Genomic DNA, 22,796 nt, shown 5'->3' with positions numbered 1-22,796 from the left:
TTATGTATGTTCACACTTCACAGTGTGAGTTCATACTGGCAATATTGTACTGATGGATTGTGGATTTATTCTTGTAAATAAAAATAGATATCTTAATTCTTAGAATCGTTGTGATTTGAAACTAAAAAGAGTAAAAAGAGAGAGACACATAAATTCATAGGATGTAGGATAAAATGAGATACAAAGCATAATACACTGTATAAAAGTTTTTATATAATAGCTTTTACCTTTGTATAAAAATTATATATTGATATTAAACTTAAAATTGAAAATAACATTCGTCTCATTATCTTGAAAACAAAATTTGTGAAGGTTTCACTTCTACCGCGCGTGTTCAACATGTTATTTTTTATTATATCGATCCGTAGTGTTTCCTAGGTATGTAGAAACTTCTTCACACGCTTAGTTACCTTATAACTGGAATTATGTTTGTAAGAAATTATTTATATTAAGTAACTCCTCCAATAACTCCATATTCCGCAACAGTCGCTTTTTTATAAACTTTGTCAAGTATAGATTGTGTTAATAAATAATTACCTCTTACGTTTGTTTTATATCTACATAATATTATTGTTCATTAATTTTAGTTATGTTATTTTGAGTTTTTTTTTTTGTTAATTATTTAAACATTATACTTATTTACTATTATATTGTATACTGTGCCATCTAAATCAATTTTAGGTTTTTCCTTATTTATTGTGCCATATTAAGGTCGCCTGGAAGAAATCGGTCGTTAGCGTTAAGGCCGCACGTCTAATAACTTATGTAAGTTTTTGTTTAAGGGAACGTGTGTAAATAAATAAATAATCAGATTTATCTCTCCAGGCCAACCTCGCCACGACTTATCTTCATTAAGAGTCGTTTATTAGATATTATTATATTACACAATTATATAAAACGGCACCATAGTAATTAATCTCTTATAGGAATCCTTTATTTTTTCCACCAAGAATACACTAAATAAATTATACCCGTGTTTATTATCTCTGGTCTTGTTCATAACCATAGTGTTATGATATCATAGTTTAGTTCGGACCTGTAGAAGGTGGGTGGCTAACGTCAATTATAAGAATTATTGCGACGACAGATCGTGAGTCGCGGCTATGTCGGGATGTCTGGACTTTTGTGAACTGATGGTCAATTGTGCAGTTGCAATACTCGATATTAAATACACGGTAATACTATTATGGAGTGACTTTAGCCTCGGATCTGGGATGTCAATTTCAATGCACTGATTTATTTATTAGATTAAGGGCCTGTTTCACAATGTATGGATAAGGTACCAAATAGCTATGCAACACATAAATTATTCGGAAGATAATAGTTCCAAATAAGAAACTTCATTTTTCATGACGAATCGCGCTATGAAGTCGTGAAATGCAAAAATACTGTTTATCCTACCAATAAGTAATAAATAGCATATTTGGAACTTATCCGGGCATTGTGAAATAGACCCTGAGAAATATATTCACGTAATAAATAAACTAAATTATTCTACATTTAAAATTATCAATTCAAGGACCTGGAACATTTCATGAGAAACGCTTTACAAAAGTTTCTTCTAATATAAAATTCAGTTTTACTGGTTAATTGATTATTAAAGTAATTTTATATTTTGTTTATTTAACGAATCTTATTCAAATTCTTTTGGCATTAAAAGGCACTATATTATTTTTTTCTACTAAGTATAAGTATTATTCATTATTTTAAACTGAGGCGCAAACTGGCTACTGTGATCTCTGGCAGAATGACAAGCGCTGTGGAACAGTCTGCTTATCACGTACATAATGCTGAGCCAGGGTCAATTACAACCATAGCACACTTGCATAACACACTTAAAATGTACCTTGTACTTTAAAAGAAAAAAAAATATGTGAAAAAACAAGTGAGCTCCTTTTTTTATTATTGATATTTTGTGTTTCCTCTGTGTGTGTTTTGTTAGTCTACGTCTTATGTCTACTACGATTAAACAGACGGTCTAAAGTACATGATAGCAACTTGATTAGTTCGTTCAGTGAAAGGTGCGTAAGGCGTAAACGCCGTCACCATTGGGCCGTGGTCATTAATTTTCATAAGCCAAACCGTCGTTACGACAGCTGGGCGTCAATTGTGTCAAAGGTTAGGCCCCGCCCCTTTCTCATTATAACAGATTGGCAATTGTTTTTATTTGTAAATCGAACGCTTTTCATTAATAGACAAAACAAATGAATCTCGAATGCATTCTAAATTTAAAATAATGTGATTTTTTTTACACTTCGTTATGGCTAATGTACAAACCGTGCTAGAGCCTAAAAACACTTCGTTATATATAAGGAAACGCAAAATAATTAAGTGTAAGAAGGAATACTTGATAATATTATTGAGTCGTGATAAGATCCAGCTTTTACTGGCAATCACGACTTAAAATTACTAGTTGCCGAGTGTGAAACCACGGGGAATCAATTTTATCTACTGCACGTAAGACGATCTAGGCAGCAATCTATTATTATCTATATTTTCTACATTTTATGACCGAGGAGAAAATATAGTTTACCGGATTGACGCGTGTCTGTTCTTTACTTATTCGATACTAAATTATACACGTTTCCTTCGTGACTAATGTAAATTTAAATATTTTTTGTACGGTTTTATTTACTTTATTTCGTTTATATTAATGTTCAAATATGAGTGTAAAGAGCGAAGACCTTGCATTCTATCCGTCGCGAAACGATTGGCTTCGTAGTGTTTGGTTATTGGGATGCAGATAGGAGATCGATCGACTGTCACGGTCTGATCTCAGATGTTTTCAATGTGTGATTATGGATTAATTATTGGGTTCGGGCGTTAAGACTTTTCGATAGTCGTGATCGAAAAGTGAACGCTGAACTAATGTGCATGGGAATGTCATTTAGCTCACGCTTTGTCACGTAATATTTTAATAAAAAAATTTTTTGTTTGGCGTTAGTGCTTCAGGCCTGGCGTAAAGTTATTTTGTCTCAAGCGTCTATTGCGAACTAGCGAATCTGTACATGCGATACATGCTCCAATTGTTAAAAAAAACTACTAAACTCCTCCACAAAGGCTGGCAACGCACCCACTAAAATGGGTGTGCATGGCCCATTTGTTGTGTTGACTCTTCGGGACGCCCAAAAAATGACGCATCGTAAAAATGGTTTTATTAGATACTTAAAGCTGCTGACTGAATCATCTAGAAACAAAATGAGCCGAGGTAAAAAGCACAACTAAAGACGATCAACGATTCAATTGTTTATTTAACTAAATTGCCGAATTGAATTCTAAAAATAACTCAGTGGCGGCTCGTTATAGCTAATTACCAAAGGTTTAAGCGTAATAAGCAGATGCGTTCTGTTGCTTTAAGGGTGTCTGTTTTTACACTCGCATTGCACATTACTATAGTCACAATTAACTTTTCTATTAAAGGTATGGAACAGGAACTAGAAATAAATTTATTAAGTGGCCAATAGCAATACAATGTACAGAGTATATGGAAAAACATTGAAAAACCGTTGATTGACATGATTTACGACCGGAAACGTTAATTAAAAATGTTTTAACAATGTAACATAGGTTGGCTGTTAAAACACCTTATTAATAAAACCAAATCAATCAACGCCCTTAGCAAATTTTGTCTCATTTTTTCAAATTATGTTTAGGCTGCAACAGAAAGAGTGCTATCGTTAAAACGGAAATTAAGTAGAAGTTCCCGCCGCAAACTTCGTTTCGCCTTTATATGTAAAATACATTATTGTGTGTTTGTGTGTTCGGTCTTAATGGAAGTTAATCTGGTTAGCACTTAAGACTAACGCACACTAACAGTAATACACATATACAAAATGAGATCCTCATAGCGTTAGTACCAGAACTGACTGTGAACACTTTGTTTTGGAAACGTTGGAGAACTTTACCAACTCTTTATAATAAATCAGTGACGTTAAACCATTTTATATACAACGAATTAATATTGTGAGAAAACCGGACTAGCTCAGGCTTTCCTGATGATTAGAAAGAAGTAATCAAGAAATACATACAGTGGCCACTGCTTAATATACTTCAAAGCCTTCAGTTGTACCTCTGCTACTGCAGTCATTTGTAAACGTTGCTGATAGCAGCAGTGGACAATACAATAACTATTCTTTGTTGATTCCGATAGCATTATTGTGTGGCAAATAATTGACAACCCGCCTTGTAATTCGGATTGCTAACTAGCACCATATCAGGACCTGACGGATAAACGGTAAAGAGTTATTGCCATTAATAAGGGTTCTATATATTTTATAGATGCAACATATATAGCTGTTGTCTATTTCTGTCTTACTCTATTGTCAAGGGAGTGAAAAAGAGAAAAACCATTTGATTGTGATTGGAATATCATATATCAGGATCGATACAGCCACGCGTGATGCCTTGACCAAGAGAAATAGGCATTCATTTATATATAAATATTAGGCTACTTATATATATATATATATGGGCATGAGACACTATTTATGTGATTGTAATGTTTGTACAATCTCTGTAACACACAGACATACGTATCTAAGTCTACTATTCCTCCTTGGCATGTAACACGTATGTATGTTGAGAAGAAAAATATAAGATTGTGGCAGCGGCATTTAATTACTTGAGTATAGGATTCTAATATCCTGCGCAAAACAGACGTGTTTATTTATTTACAGCCATTACACGGCCAATACATAGAAAATCAAAAATAGACATATTTCCTTTGTTTTTCTTTGATTTTTTATTATATTCCCCCCCCCCCCTCTTTACTCCTTACAAGTAGGTCCTAAGAGATAAATGAAATATTGTGCTGCAAGCGTGAGTAGGGCTTGTTGTTGCAAAAATATTGTTTCCAGCTGCGATTATAATAGTCCGGAGCGTATGTCATTATCTCTCATTTTATGTAAACCAAATTGATCGAGGCTAACCGAAATCCTAGTTAGTCAATCTCCAAAATTCCTCATAAAAAACTTCGTAGGGAAAGTATAAGAAAAGAAGTTGCACTTTCTTTTATAAGAGATAATAAGTAACTTCTTTTGTACCTTTTAAATCCTTACTCTATAATACTTTTCATAAGCCTTCGAGAATTGATATTAGTAATAACGAATATAGCACCCTTGTTGTAAGACTTAAATATGATTAAGCTAAATGTGGAAATACCTTTAGTATCGGTATCCAGAATCTGGCCCGCGGCTTTACCTGGCTTTAAAATTTTATTGTAACGACCTCTGAAGACCATCGTTCGTGGTTTACATCTTTATGTTTGGGCCATTAAACGTAATGGTATTCATTTTTGATAATCTTGCTTTGCTGGGATATGTTAGAACCTGTTTATACAACAATTACTAGGGAGAGTATTCATAGGAGTTGTTTGGATTAATAACCATAGCTGAGTTTCATCGGACAAAGAAGAAGATTGCGGAATTCCAACCGGTTAAAAACAGCATCCCATTGAAGTATTTCCGAACCAATTTCGAGTAGCATCTTTCCAGAAAAAACGTACCAATTCTTGCATTGCCACATGCGAGTCTTCTGGCAATGAGAATGTTTATAGGCGGCGGTATCACTTAATCTTTGCCACAAAACAAAAGAAAAATATTAAAAAAAATTCGTGGCCACAAGTTAATAGCGTCAGACTCCTAATAGACCAGTGTCGATAATTTTTGAAACCAAAAAAAATTACAGTAGGATGAAACCCATTAGAAATGCAGGGGAATATGATCAAAATGAAAGGAAAAATAAATTACGGTCGATCCGAGTTCGGGAAGTGGGAGGGGGGTGACTTTTAAGGGGGAAAAATTGTTTATCTTGATTTCCGGCTAAACTACCAGTCCTATGGAAAAAAGTTAAATGGCAAAGTTGTAGGTCATAAAAAGATCTACAACTTTGGTATTTACAATTTTTTCACATAACCTCAAAATTTAGGTGAAAAATTCAAAAAACCAAGTTTTTGGTTTTTTATTTATATCTTTTTTAAAAAGTTTTTTTTTTCTACGAAATTTGGTGAAAACTTACCTTATTATGTCCCAAATATACTGTAATTTATTTGATTAAAAATATTTATTTTTTCGCCTCATTTTAACTTAATATCAAAAAAGCACCCTAATTTTCAATCGAAAATTCTGACGTCAAAATTTCAGCTTTTTTCAAAAAGTTTAGGAGCTTTTTGTTCGTTGAAATATCTACTTTCTGATGGTGTAAAAAAAAATTTACATTACTATAGGAAATATTATTAGAAAATGCGAAAAATTGAAAAAACCTCAAATTCGAAAATTTTCTATTAATTATGTACAATTTTGAGGTATTTATTAAAATTTACACTTTAATTACTCAAAAAACGTAAGATTTCATGCTTCATTGATAAACGAAAAAATTGCAAATTAAAATATACTTCTATAATTAACAAACAAACAAGTTAATAAAGTTAATATTTAATAAGACATCTACAATATTTTGAAAAAGTTGTAGAATCTTCTGTAAATAATATTTGTAGATGCCTATTTATTGCTGTTTTAAGATAATTTATATACCTGAGTGACCTTCGGTGAATTTTAGCCCAGTGTAAGTTATTTCATTGAGAAGTGGGGATGGACCTAGGAGGGTCTGGGCCTTACTGCTACCTGCTATTTCGTAGCAGCTGTAAAAACCGTTAGCCAGTATTCGAGATACAGAGTAGTGTACAACATCGTTTTTAAAAATACACCTGCAGGCTGAGTTACTCTAAGTGATTTGTGAGAAATTTACTTTATTCAAAGAAAAATTAAAAATTCACCGAAGGTCACTCAGGTATATAAATTATCTTAAAACAGCAATAAATAGGCATCTACAAATATTATTTACAGAAGATTCTACAACTTTTTCAAAATATTGTAGATGTCTTATTAAATATTAACTTTATTAACTTGTTTGTTTGTTAATTATAGAAGTATATTTTAATTTGCAATTTTTTCGTTTATCAATGAAGCATGAAATCTTACGTTTTTTGAGTAATTAAAGTGTAAATTTTAATAAATACCTCAAAATTGTACATAATTAATAGAAAATTTTCGAATTTGAGGTTTTTTCAATTTTTCGCATTTTCTAATAATATTTCCTATAGTAATGTAAATTTTTTTTTACACCATCAGAAAGTAGATATTTCAACGAACAAAAAGCTCCTAAACTTTTTGAAAAAAGCTGAAATTTTGACGTCAGAATTTTCGATTGAAAATTAGGGTGCTTTTTTGATATTAAGTTAAAATGAGGCGAAAAAATAAATATTTTTAATCAAATAAATTACAGTATATTTGGGACATAATAAGGTAAGTTTTCACCAAATTTCGTAGAAAAAAAAAACTTTTTAAAAAAGATATAAATAAAAAACCAAAAACTTGGTTTTTTGAATTTTTCACCTAAATTTTGAGGTTATGTGAAAAAATTGTAAATACCAAAGTTGTAGATCTTTTTATGACCTACAGCTTTGCCATTTAACTTTTTTCCATAGGACTGGTAGTTTCGCCGGAAATCAAGATAAACAATTTTTCCCCCTTAAAAGGCACCCCCCTCCCACTTCCCGAACTCGGATCGACCGTAATTTATTTTTCCTTTCATTTTGATCATATTCCCCTGCATTTCTAATGGGTTTCATCCTACTGTAATTTTTTTTCGTTTTTTACTATTTTTGAAGGCTTCGGCACTGGTCTATAACCATTGTTCTATCGAACCCGTTCACTGTGTGTATTACTATCATTTTGCAATCTAATCAAAATATAATGTTATTTGTTTCCTTCTTGAATTGAAGTTGTATCAACAAAGTCTTTGAGGTATTGTTCGGATTATTAACATATAACTGGGTTTTATCATCTGTCGAAGAATATGAAATTCCAACCGTTTCACCTCGATGTTCGTCGTTCAACAACTGATGTGTTAAAGGTAGTTTTTGCCGCACATTCTGCCCGCTGCTGCCCACCAGACATTTAACATCTTCTTAAAAGGCCGGCAAAGCACTCGCAGGCCTTCTGGAAGTGTGAGTGTCCATGGCGGACTTTATATCAATTTGCGTTTTATAAAAAATCCGTAATTCAGTATTACACAGGCATTTCTTGATTCCAAATAGTCAGGGATGAAAGGTATCCATTAAGAACAGAAACCCTTTACTCTTTGAGACCTTCTCGTAAAGGCCAACTGGTTCCACCTATGTCCAGATTAGGATTGCATCAATCAGGACCATTGACGCCCTCAATAAAATATGTAACAAACAAGAGCGAGGCAAATAAATTGGGATTTACCAAGTCCTTAAAGAAATTACTATATAAGAAGTGTTATTACACTGTTGCAGAGTATCTGACTGATAAACTTTCATTCATATATAAAAGTTAAGTTTATTAATAATGTTAAGTAGGTACATTCTCCTATTCGCAATAAAAAGCCAAAGCAAATAAATAATGTATCTAGTAGGAATAGAAATATATATTTATTTATTTATTTATTAAATATTAGTAGGTATTTATTAGTGGAGCATGTTCCCACAACATTGCTGGGCCTAACTACGGTCCTTATTGTAATAACGTGTCACGTGTAAAATATTAACATAAGGAATGCAATAAAGGTTTGAGTTTGAAATGTCCTGGAAATACAGAATCTATACCCAAGACTTGGATCGTCCAAGTCTTAGTAGAAGTAGCACCACGGGTTTTGGTCTATAGGAGAAGTCAGTGTCGATCGCCTAACCGTTGGTCGGACCAAATTAACTAAAGAACCCAATAATGTATCCACAATCTCAGATTGAAAACAATCAGAACGTGACAGTTGATCTATCTTTTATCTGCATCACTATTAAAATGTATTTTATTGTATGTATTAATGTTTGCCTTATATCTTTTGTTACTGTTTTTTTTTTTTTTTTTTTTTTTTTTTTTTTGTGTGTTTTTGTATAAGGCAATAAAGGATAAATAAATAAATAAATAAAATGTACAATATTAAAATGTACATGTCTATGTTTAAACATATCATTTTTTAAAAACTCGTGTAAGTTAAAATCTTAGATAGGATATTGTCACAGTTGAACTGTCATTTTCATACAAAGGTCTATCCACATACACCGATCCGACCTACCATGGATAGCTTGTATCGACAGACACAATCCGTCGATTGTTATTGGCACAATTTTATCAATATTTGGATTAAGATGTCTATCTCAGATGGTCAAAAATAGATTGAGATAGGTTAGTGGGTTTGGGCGTAAAACAATTATGAGTCTCAATGTCCCAATCCCAATGAGACAAGCTGACAATAGAGTGGTGTGGGTTTAGCAAGTCTATGTATCGGCTAGAGATTTTCTTTAGTAATAAATACTGCGAAGTAAGACTTTGATATTAACTTTTAATAATAATAAAGCATGAATCTCTTATGGGTGAATAATAAAGACGGATTGTACTACGCTACAGTTTGTAATATTCCATAGTTTAAAGGGCGGGCGCCGGTGCATACATTTATAGATGTTTATTATAAATTCAATAATACCTAACGGCTATTTCTCACTTTTATGTTTTTGTTTGTATAGTCATTATGTACATATATCAATAGATAAGCAAATACGTATATTGAGTAAAAAAATTAATGAATAACGATTAGTTTAGAAATGACGATGCCGCTCGCTCCACAGGGAATTTCATTATACGGAGACTTCATTATTTTCAAACTAATTACTTTATTGCTTGGAAGGTTTTTCCAGAAGAATTAGCTATCGTGTATCGCTTAATTAAGTGAAATTTCAATGTTTTAGTTTTACCGTCTATATTATGGGAGAGGAGAGGATTTAAATATGACAATCATATTTTACGAGTAATTAAATAACATAGGGTTGCTTGCACAGTATTAACGGAAATCAAAATTTATATACATATATAAATTGCCCATTCTAAATCGATTCAATAGCTTTGATAACTATTATAATTATATGCGACTTTTATCTTTAACTACAAATGCAGCTCTTGTAAAAGTCTATTGTTAGGTGTTCGAGGAACAATTAAATGATAGAAGGCATTTGGTTTTACAGTATTTGAATCTCGCATATTTAGTAAGTCATTGTCTAGTATGTTATTTATTGATATAATAAAGAATTGATTAATTAATGAGGTTCTTGCTGTTCTTTGTTCATATTAGACTATTGTATATTGTTATACCAAAATTAGGAACACACATATTTTTATAAACAATCAGGTTTATTTATTTTCATCGTCGAATATCGTGGCTGGACAATACTATCAAAATCATTATATCACATCAATGAATGACAAAATTTGTAAATAAAAACCATGCAAATATCAAAACCCTTGTAATTATTTTATAAAATTATAGACCTATATAGCTCTTGCTAGCATCTGCTCAATACTGCACAACAATATGTAAAAGTAGAATCTGAATGGAATTACTGCATTTATCGTTACAAAAAAGGGTTTCTAGAAGTTTAAAGAAAACATTTTTTTTACTTATAGTTTAGCCACTTGGAATTCTGGTAAAAAGTGAAAATCTTAATGTCAAAACTGCAATTATCAGGGCTAATAATCTAATATATTCTAATCGTAATGGAAAATAGTGTTTTTCCCAATTTATAATATTGATGTCCAATAGATGGGGCAGAGTGCACATCGTGGAAGCAACCTGCTCATTCCAACTGCCTTCACCTGCAATGATGCTCCTTTGACAAGTCTACTCACGTTATTGACTGCTGTTACGAATTAATTTGAATCTAACCCTATATTATTTCTCTAAATATATTTGTCTTATTCTGGTTTGATTGTTTTTTTGGAACCAAAACCTTAGTTTTTTTCTAGATTATTATCTGTATAATTCAACATTGTTATTCGTTGTTTAATTATATTATCTTGCCTTTAAAGTTTATTTTCAATTGCTAGTAATAAAACCTTCCGATGCTGCTTAGTAATAAATTTAATTTACTCGATTTTATATCCCATTATGGTGAAGAAGTGTATTCAAATAATAACAAAAGCAATGAAAGCACGGGTATTGCAAGCGATTGCACGGCTCGCCCATGAATATTATAAAAAAATAACTGATATAGCTGGGGTAGCACGAAACGCGTGTGTTGCAATTCATATATCTTTTTAGTAAAAATATAAGCGATGGAGAAAAGTCTCTGGACGCAATGGCAGGGGAGTAGATAAAAAAAATGGTTGTCTCAATTCGGTTTATGGACGAATGCTTAACGTGACAATGTCATCACAAAACATTGATGAAATTATTGCATACTTTAATTAAACAAAATTTAATAATAGTAATTAAATCATTACAAATTTTATGGATGCAAAGGAATGAATTCTTGGCCAATCGAGTGGAAGAGAGACGGCGTAAACGTACAATGAGCGTATCGGGACAATGAATCGTGCTTTTTTTTGCGTGCAGCCGGCGTTTTTCACTTTATTAGACGTTGTCACGTTAAAAAAATACTACATTATTATACCTCGTTACTTTGAAATTCCCTTATCCACTCGGGTCCTTATCCTTAAACCAACATGATAAAAACAAATGGCTTTATCACATAATTGCGTTAACTATTAAACTTAACACGTTCATTTCATATATTTATATAAAGGTCACATTAATCATATGATTAGTTGCACGGGCACAACTACATGTTGCTATTAAGTTGTTATTTTCAAATATATACACTAATGTAACCACTTAAAAATAGAACATTGACTAATAACTTTAAAAATCGTATAAATTTCGACATATATGCTTGTGTTAGAAATATAATGTATCGTAAAGTACACTTAAAAACAAATGAACTTCTAAATTTGCTCAAGAGTAAAAGAGACAAGTGGATCTGGATATTCGATACATTCTTTCAGTCAGTCTTTTACAGTCTTTATACAGCGATACTTATTCGTTAAGCATGGAAAGCACCGGTACTATCTACGAGGCCTCAACTGAAATTTGTAGTTTGTACCAACAGCATTACGTAGTCAACAAACAAAAATATCTTTATTCATATATGTAAACAAGTACACTTATGAATGTCAAAAAAATTTAATTAATTGTGAATTTACATTTACTGCTAGTTCTCAAATCAAGGGCGTAGAACGGAAGAGAAGAACTGGCAATAAACTCTCCGCCACTCTTTACTCAGTAGATAAGTGTATAGCTTTACAACAAGATCCTTTACTTTACAACTAAGTAAGTATTAAAAGCGTAGTTTAAAGAAAGAAATCGTTTGATGTCCAGGTGGGAAGCGATCGCCGCACCGCTGGATTTATGCTCTAGAGCTCGTAGATATTGCACTTTTCAAAACCTAAATTATATTAAAATTTATACCAAATCACTTTTTACAATGTCAAAGTGAACTAAAATCAGCCCACGGTTATTGTTTATTTTCTCTTGATTTGTCATATTATAATACATTTGCTAATGTTCTGTCAGTGGTGTTTTTCCTGGATGTACCAGGTGGCCGTTGTGCAACAAAAAATATAGCAATGCTTTTAAAGTACATGAACCGTTGAAACCAATTAAAACAAAATAATTTATTATTTACGTTGTCTTATTTAAATGAAGTGCTGTGGGTGCATTCATTGAACAATGGATTGATTAATAGCTTATTTTCACAAATTGGCGGCTAGCTTCCGCTTAAAAATAAAAAATAAAATGGTATGCATTTGTACTCTTTAAAGCTATATGAACTGCTTGAATAAACATGTCGCTTGTTTATTTTATATATCTATAGATAGACAACAATAATAATAATAGGAAAGCTCTCAAATATAGCGGAATGGCATTACACATCGTTGTATAAAAGGAAAAACTTGGCGATTAAAAATAGTGGCGGAGAGTTTATTGCCAGTTCTTCTCTTCCGTTCTACGCCCTTGATTTGAGAACTGGCAGTAAATGTAAAATTAGAAGCATTTAATTTACTTTTCATTTTTTTTGACGGTCATATTACATTAAGTTACCTTAATGAATAAATAAATAAATGACAAATAGATGTTAGTTGCACGTGGTGGTAAAGTATTGTCATTGCACTACGAATATTGAAATTGCATACAAAACCGTTGGAATTGCTGCCTGAAGTTACGGAGTACCGATACTGATGGTTATATTAGTCTTCGCATTCGTAACATAGTTGACAGTATGTAAAATAGTGTTTGCGGGGGCAGGTAGTGTTTTTCTTAAAATAGTATTAAATATTGATTTCTATATGGTCACACACATATACATTACAGATATTGTTTTTGTTAATCTACGATAACTGATTTTCAATTTTTTCATATTGTATATCAATCTCGTCCTTTTTCCTCCAACCTTTTAAATTGCCTACCTCGGTTTCAAGTTTAAAATGTATGATATGATATCAAATGAATCATAGTTGGCACCAAGCACAAAATAGCAGCATTCACCTAGTGGACAATGAGGGTATAAATTAGGTCTCCGGTCAACGATGAAGTTGTGCTTCTAAAGATATCATCTTTGTAAGTATTTATTAAGTCAATATTGTTTAGCACTATGTGAGAAATTCTACGTTGGTTTGTGAAATAAATTTCCCATTGTTACCGATTTTAATATATCGTTAGCTTAATATGACACAGTTCTATGTTACAATTTTAGTGCGAGTGTTTATTTTTATTTTTTTTCCAACGGAATTGCGTATACCCTCCCGATGCAAGGTTGCCTGGTGGTGAACGGTTATGTGGGACTCGCTACTGTGCATACTCACTAAAACCCCGCGGTAATACCCACCCGCGGTAATACCCACCCGCGGTAATACCCACCCCGCGGTACCCCACCAACAATCGCCCGAGGCAGGACACGGTGACAGCTTAGCCTTGTCCATATCTAGCCACGCGATCAGCCGTTAAAAGCTTCTAGAAGAAGCTAGGCTGGCTTAATTGGCCAGGGCTTTACGCAAAACGGACCAAAATTGAGTCTAGTTGCGAAAAATGAGTCCACCTACATCCATACCAGCCGTTAAAAGTCACTACTATTATTATGTTGTTTTTTTATATTTATAATGCACACAATAGTAAACGTCCATTCTCTCCAAGGTTGTGCAAATCATATCAACACAAATCACAACGTTTTATTTCTCTAAATGTTAAATGTGTCTATTACGTATTACTTACCTTTTTATGTCATCCTTTTCCGATGGTTATCACCCCAATATTATTTCTTTTGGTCTCACAAATTATCGACCCTGGTCTAAGGGAGCGTCAAGTATTACATAAGGATTTTTTTTTGGGATAAAATGACGCGGGGCCGGCATTGATTTATGCGTTATTGTTAATATTATTTTCGAAGTTTCGATACATAAATGGCTATTGTTAAGTTTCATGAGTCACTGGGTGCTAACGAAACGTTTTACTATTGGGTACTACGGCGCGTTACATGGGGGGATTTAGATTCTCCAAAAAATGCGTGACGTAATTCTTGAACGCTCCCTAAGTGTCTATCGTCAAATCAGGTGTCAAGTTGATTTTAGCGTGTAGTAGCAATGTAACGTCTTTGTCAGGAGGAACATTTTTTCTCACACGAGCACCTTGTGATGTGACTTTTTATTTTTGGTAGAAAATATAGAAAAGATTAATTTTATTGAAATAATTTATTGATAACAATTGAATGAAGATGCCAGCGCTTCCATTAACAAATTTATTAGCGAGAGAAACCTGATAAATTATCTAAGTATACCGCTGTAGATGTCAAATTTCTTTTTGACTTTGTCTTCTCTTTTGTTTCCGGAAGAAAATTCCATATTATTAAATCTTCATCTAACGTTGCTGTGGCTAAAAACATATATGACAATAAAAATAAAAACAAAAACATTTTCTTTCAGATAAAATTATCACAATTCTACTACATAATTGCAATTATACCAGCAGTTGCCTAGCATAGTTCTTAATATATTTATTATAACATTCACAGACATTTAACTCCATTGTGACCGTAATATAATATATTATCACTAAATAGTATACTATGATGCATGTCACCAGGATTTAAGGCAAATTACATTTTGAATTATTAATCAAGATTCTTTTGCTAGGTTCACTGATTGAGGTCCGCAACAAAGTATTTCAGAAGTAATTCGAAGGAAGATTAGATGGATCAAAAAGTTACGTATTTAGATTTCGATCCGTTAAAAATATTAAAATACCTGCCAGGTATGGAATGAAAGGAGTAAGAATAATGGAGTAATTCGTACGGCACACACAAACAAAGGTACGAGAGAAAAGATATATTTCCTAAAAAGTCAGCGACGCACTTCCAAAACTTCTAGAATACAATTGCGCCATGCGGGATTGTGCTGTTAGAACTAAACAACCCTGGTTGATTTGTGAAGTCATTCTGGTCAATAAAACATACCTAGCTTGGTTCCATCGGGATTGCTAACCATAGTCCTGACTCGATCGAGTCCTATCCGTCCGTCATCAGACCATTGGTCCACCACAGTTGACAGGTCACTTAACACTACGAGGCGAGAACTGATTTTCGGATATTGTAAGCCTCTTTCTGAAACATAGTAGTTGTCTTTGAATAATGGTGATACAACTTATTGTAGAAATCAAATAAAGGTAAAGTTTTAAAAAGTAATAAGGCGAAATAAGCTGACAAATATTTTCTAATTTTATGGCGCTGTCAGATCCCGCTGAGCAGATAGTATGCGTGTCACTAAATATGACTGATGATTAGGTTTATTTAACAACAATTCATTGGAAGAATTTAAGTTAAACTCGTAGTAGGTTCGAACTTCTTTTTCTGTTGTGACTTAACTGAATGAGCGTCTTTTAATGAAATCTCGCTCTTGGCTTTGACAGTTCAGCTCGGGCTGATTGAATCGGCTTTTTTCCGTGAGAATTAAGGATGCGAGGGTCAATCGCCTGAAGCCTGAAGGGCCACTAGATAGATTCGCTCTGCCTAGTGTCCTGCCTGAAGTAAGGGGCCTCGTCTTCTTTGAAGGCGGTTTTTAATCAGAATTGGTGATGCCACGCGATTTTCCCGAATCCATTACAATATGTCTGAGCTTTCTTTAAGTTAGGTAGGCATACCTGAGTGGTTGAGACATTCTATGCATAAATATTTTGATTATCGTATTTTGACTGTGTAAAGCGCCATCTAGTGACAATACATATAACTAACTGTCACCAAAATATATTTATCTTTTGTTCTACGAAATTCTTTATTATTTATTTTTATTTATATATTTGGGTTTGTAACTACGTATATATAAGCTACTTAAATTAAACCTAAGTAATACCTGTATTATATAGACTCAAAACTAGTTCGCCAGACTTATTGCTGAAAAGCATCGCGTCTAAGCTATATGGCCCCAATAGAGTCGTATATTGCATCTTTCCATTAGGAACTGAGCACACGACTACTTGTGTGTGGTTTTCGTTGGTCACACCACCAATACATAGAAGTGCGCTACACCAAGGATGCCATGACATCGCCTAAAATATCAATTTGAAGATACGTAACTTTTATTTATTTTTTATTGATAAAAAGCTTGCCAACGCTTGGCACACTGTTACATCGCTAAAAAAAGAAAATCACTAAATACAATTTTAAATGTGACAAGCACTTATAGGCAAATATGGCATACACGAAGAGATCTAATATTAAACAAAACAAAACAACTATTTGACAACACAAAAAAAACAGTAGTAAAAAAAATAAACTTAAGAAACAGAACAAAAATTGATTTCAGTGTGTGAGGTGAGCAACTATGGATATCCAGACCAAGCTCGTTTCGTATCAAGAAAAGAGCTTACCAATTCTTAAAAGACCTGCAATGCACTCGCGAGCCCTCTGGCATAGAGAATCCATGGGCGGCGGTATCACTTTACATCAGGTGAGCCTCCTACCCATTTGCCCCATGTTCTATAAACAGAAAAAAACGTACTACGACGTACGAGTACTGAAGTACTATAATATACATATATATATATATAATATTCGGCATATATAATTGTTTTTTTTATGAATATGTAAAATAGGACTCATAATTTAAACACTTCTACCACATTTTAGGAATCCAAATGGGTTCCATTTTGAGCCGCGCCACCATAGACTAACACTGCATAAGTGTCAATTCGAGGCGATATAAAGACTGGGTTAACACTCATCATCCACCACTAACTAAAATTTATAATAATAATTTATTGCAAGAATATGGTAAAAAAATGTGTATGGTAGTACAATCATTCATAAAGGAATTTTACATTTTACAATATTAGTCATATTAATTGGTCAATTGTTTGTAAACATATCATATATTATTAAATTTATATCAACTACAATATCTCACTCACTATATATAATTATACTTTAATCAATTGAATTGACTTTACTTTTTCAGCAGGGTTCACATTTTAGGATAGGCTCATTTATGTATGTATGCATGTAACAGAAGACTTGAAGCCATTTTTTTATTTGGATATTACTCTAAAATTGTACAGTGAAAAAAAACGAATAACTATACAATAACGAACGAAAACTAAGAACACGACTTTTTAATTAGGCTCATTTGTTTATTATTTATTATTTACCGTTGGAATAGACTCTTGAAACGCAACGACACGATGTAATTGCAAAAACGGCCAGGTGACTAAATAGACCTCTGATGATTGTAAGGTTGCGATGACCGCGAATCTTGCATCCGGGGATATTCGAACGCAAAATATTGGTGGCATATAATTCGGTCCCTTGTAGAAGAATGCCACGATTTGAAGATCGTATGAATATGAAGTTACTTCGCCCAGAGAACACCCACTGAAAACATTAAATAATAATTAAAATTACGGAGTAATAATAAAACGTATGTCGTGTATACAAAACTTAAACTTTTACTTTTAGTTTGCAAAAATATTGCTGAGGCTAGTTCGACAATATTGCCAACGCCAGTGCGACAATATTTCCGAAAGTAGTGCCACAATATTGCCGCCGCTAGTGCGACAATAGTGCTACTACATGAAATTTTTTTGAATTAAAATACAATTAACTAAATATAAGATAAAATCAACTTAACACAATGAGGCCATTTCCTGTGGGACTCCAATCGAGTGAGGTAACTGAACAACCATTTTTAAAATAACACATACATGTCTTATGTACTAGGTGCTTGTTTGTTTCGGTGTCATGTATCTGTATAGAGCTTTCCGTCATACCAAACTGCAAAAATATGGATTATAAAACGCAACTATAAATTATTCTATTTTATTTTTAACAAATCAAAACAAAGGATCCGAGGATCCAAAATCATATTCCGTTATACCTATCAGAGCCTTTACTCGGAAAATTTCAACAGCAAATCCGCAAGTCATACCGATTCCGCATATAGAAAAGTTCGATATAAAAATAAATATCTATATTCGATCGAAAGTTCGATATTATATCGATCTTTTTCATGATCAACTTAATCCTGTGCTTGGCCACGTCAATTTTTGGAAGGCAAGCCGGTTTCCTCACAAAATTTTCCTTCCATGTCTTTAGAGCACAGCCGGATCAAACCAATCAAAACTTCCAATAGAAAAGACGATTTTGTATGGAATTTAGATGTAAACCTATATCATCGTAGTACTGTGTTGGAATCGCGCGAAACTAAAACTCAACATCAAATTGGCATTACCTATAACCATAGCACAGGAGCATAGCATAGGAGTAGGTACATAAAACTATTTATATTTTATCTATATAAAATTATAAATATCTCATATATATTGGTGGTCATAGATCAGACAACGATAAGTACAATTTTCCTCAGTATGACTTATTAATATATCGTGTGTTTCATTTTTTAAAGCTGCCTTCTTAATTTCTTAAACTTGTCCTGTAAAGTTGAAATTGCATTTATCCTTATTCTGACTTATGACCACAGTTATGTAGTGCTGTATATACTATACAGCATATACCATATGTATACGCTGCTGATTTTAACTACTTTTTCTCACCGCAAGCCTATCTCCATTAGGGTCAAATTTGCATGTTTGAATGGTGTAATTTGTGCTCCCGCGTCCTGATATTCTCTGCGTATTCCACCTCCACTTGTAGTAACTACTACCCAAGGCAGCAACCAGAATATCCTTACTACTCCAATCTAATAATTCTGAAACTATTTATATAATTATAAAAAAAAGAAATTATTTTATTTAAAAATAAGACCCGATAATGTACTCTGAACGAGTTTCTAAATCTCAATACTTGATTATGTTTAAACAGACAATTCTACAATTTAAAAACAATTGTGAATACAAGTTTTATTAATATCATTTGTTTTTGACATTGATATCGATGAAGTTATTCCTATTTCTAGCGATGTAAGTGATGGCACTACAATAGCCAAATATAAGTTGGTCTGTGGTAAAAAAAACTAATTTTGACATGCTTTTGTTGTTTGTGTTACAAATTCATATTCAAAAATCATTTATTCACGTAGGTAACATAATGTACACTTATAAACGTCAAAAAAAAATACATTAAACGCTTCTATTTTTACATTTACTGCCAGTTCTCAAATCAAGGGCGTAGAACGGAAGAGAAGAAATGTCAATAAACTCTCCGCCGCTCTTTCTCTAATCGCCAAGTTTTTTTTTAATTTTGCGACGCTTAGTTTAGTTCAACAATCACAATTTACAAAAAAATACAGATCTAATATTATTGTTTTGGTCAAGGGTTTTGAAATATTTATGAAATTTCTAAACTACTTGGTACTCTGTCACTTAAAAAATTCTATGAAATGAAGATATTATCAACCTCGTCTTGTAATAATGTGGCCGGATAGAGGCCATTCCAAAGAAAACAACTATTATATTTCATGAACTGTATGGCGTATGAATTGATTTTTCAATTAAACTACTACGTACAGATACTATAAATTAACTCCACTCCAGCGCGTTTTATGGCAATTCCAAATAGAACAACATTAACTGTTGGAATAAAATTCCTCCTAGTATTTCTTCAAACAACAATAAAACAAAAGGCTTGCAGATAAACCCACGTTTCTGAACTTGTACTATGTCGACTTAGGGTCCTTCAAGAAAAGAGCGTACACATACTTAAAAGGCCGGCAACGCACTCGCGAGCCCTCTAGCATCGAGAGTGTCCATAGGCGGGGGATCACTTAACATCAGGTGAGCCTCCTGCCCGTTTGCCCCCTGTTCTATAAAAAAAAGACTATTGTGTTTATTTAGCTATCCAAAATCAAGGTTAATAAATATTTTCATTTCAAGTTTTACACGCACCAGCGATTGATTGACAAACAAAGACAAACTGTACCAGATATTTTTAATATGGTATGTAACTTACAGTCAGCATAACTAAAGGTAGGTAAATCAAGAACATTATCAGCTGAAGAAAGATAGCTTTTCCTACGTGGAATGCACGGCCAGGATTTTATCACATCTTCCTTTTTAACTTTACATAACCCGAAAGCGTTGTCCAAGTGACGTGTGTAATTCCTCCTGGTCCAATCATTTAAATCCTGATAAAATTAAAAAATATCAGTTATATGGTATGGCAGAAACGTGCTTTTTTTTAATCGTCTAAACAGTTAATAGTTGGTTGATATTAATATTTCCTGGCTCAACATTCAATTAAACTATTAATCAAACTATCTGGCTCGAAGGACTGCTCGAAGAATGTACTGTTACTGGGTCAGGAGAATGCGAGGATTAAAAATGATATTACTGCCGAAGATGCCTGCGTATATATTTATTTATATACTATATATTACCATATATTTATATATAGTACTATATATTGGCTATACTATATATTTATATATATATAGTATAGATAGAAACTTCGAGAGTCTATATATATAGAGATATATTATATAGACTCTCGAAGTGTATCTCCGATGATTTAGAAAATCGCCACGCTTATAAACTAAAAAAAGGCAAAATATACAGCAGTGGCTAGTACAATACAAATGTTACCATTGAAATGTTTCTAACTTAAACACTATGAAAAGAGTAATCCCTAAAAGTTTTTATTTACCAAAATATCATTGCCTTTTTGAGGGCTGTGAGGACGCCAGCAGTGTCGTATTTCTGTTAACTTTTCTCGATGACAAATGAATCTATCATTTTGCTGGCCCCTTGTGTTTAGCTGGAATTAGTAAAATTAATTATAAGAAACATAAGTGATACAATATGTATGTAATTCAGTCTTAAATACAATGTGAGTAAAGGTAAACAACAGTTGTTATCGAGGGGAATGTAACGTACCAACGCCAATAGTAAACAATTACATATAATAATTCTAATAATAGCAACTCGGACCCTTTTCCGTTTAATCATTATACAAGATAACGACAGACCCAAACATTTGAAAGGATTTCTTTTAGATTCGATTTTCTTTTGTTCTTAGATAATTAGCAACTTTAGGCTTATCTTACCTACTTGCAGGTTATAATAAAAAAAATGTATACTAGGAATATAAGGTTCAGGTATCGCTTATTTGACGTCATTTGAATCAGTAGACATCCCTACTCATCGGAAAAGAAGAGAGTGTCAAGAGACTTACCAAGCACTATTTTTGGATTCACAGGAATTCGAATTCAAATCTGTATATGAATTGTTCACGAATTTCATACCTTACTTATCAAATTTTAAAAATAAGGCACATTATAAACAATAATTATATTTATATTTCAAGTTGTATACAATCACCTGATTAATATTATCAAAAAGTTCGTAAGTGCTTTGCCAGCCAGGTACTAAATAAATAAAACTATACCCAAAACATTATTAATATAAACTTCAAATATTAAAACCAAATTTAGAACAGGTTCATCACACTGGTTTACGATTTTAATTATCTTTCAACAAATTATTTATAAATAAAAATTAAATTAGAAATTACTTACAGATCTCTTCGCAAATGCGTAATTATCCATATTTAATTACATGTAATAATAACACAACTAACAATATTGTAATTTATGATATCTCGAGCCACTATTGTAGCAAGAATCGTCAACGAATGAGTATAGAAATAAGGTAGCTAAAAATTATTTCCATACCCTATTTAAATAGTACAATATTATGTTGCATTGAACTTGTCTTGGTGTAGATTATATATGAGTGTTTCATACACCTACTATAAACGAAAATTGTATATTTTTTTTAGTTCTAATATAAAATATTATTATTATTTTTTAGGACAGGGGGCAAAATGGACAGGAGGATCATCTGATGTTAAGTGTTACCGCCACTGATGGACACTCAATTTCAGGGGCTTCGCGAGTGCGTTGGCGGCCTTTTAAGAATAATTACGCTCTTTTATTATTAAGTTTATTATTAATAAGTTAGTAATAAACTGTATATTGTTTTATTTATTTAATTCAAAATAACTTTAACCATAACAAGTATTGAATTAGCGTTACAATATATTATGAAATGACACAACAACAAACATATATATTGTATAATTAATTAATAAAATTTAATGATTGTAAAACAATTACAAAATACCATAAAAAGAGATGTTAAATAATTCACGACACTGGTATGTTCTAGAGGGGACTAACGTCTGTATATATGTTAATAATGTTTTATATAATTGCTTATGTTATTATTTATATCACCAGAGCTACTAACGAAAATATTTGTTATTTATCACAACTAAATCTACGTTTACTTCTTTTTCCTTTATGTGTGAAAACGACTAAAGGATTAAAACCCGGTTTTAGCCATTTATAATGTTTCATCTATACTTAGAAATAGAATTATAGTTTGTAATGTATTAGAGCAATTTGTGGAGCAAACTATCTTGATAGTTGCGAACCTTTGTTTAAGGTGTACAA

At 32.5% G+C, this 22,796-nt stretch overlaps 1 protein-coding gene across 1 annotated transcript; it reads right to left on the bottom strand.

Annotated features, from left to right (window-relative positions):
- Positions 1 to 14,572: 14,572 nt before the first annotated feature.
- Positions 14,573 to 21,978, bottom strand: LOC110994748 (protein cortex). The gene is made up of 9 exons (XM_022261573.2): positions 21,858 to 21,978; positions 20,987 to 21,097; positions 20,294 to 20,468; positions 18,940 to 19,100; positions 18,018 to 18,160; positions 17,539 to 17,761; positions 16,245 to 16,440; positions 15,353 to 15,499; positions 14,573 to 14,772 (listed from the first exon to the last, which is right to left on the bottom strand). Exons 1-9 carry the CDS (start codon positions 21,885 to 21,887, stop codon positions 14,642 to 14,644), a joined length of 1,317 nt encoding a protein of 438 aa, XP_022117265.1. The 5' UTR covers positions 21,888 to 21,978; the 3' UTR covers positions 14,573 to 14,641.
- Positions 21,979 to 22,796: the final 818 nt, after the last annotated feature.

Source organism: Pieris rapae, chromosome 17 (assembly GCF_905147795.1).
Source record: "Pieris rapae chromosome 17, ilPieRapa1.1, whole genome shotgun sequence".
Lineage (NCBI taxonomy): Eukaryota > Metazoa > Arthropoda > Insecta > Lepidoptera > Pieridae > Pieris > Pieris rapae.
Note: the sequence above shows the minus strand (reverse complement) of the source record. Positions and strands in the feature narration are given on the sequence as shown.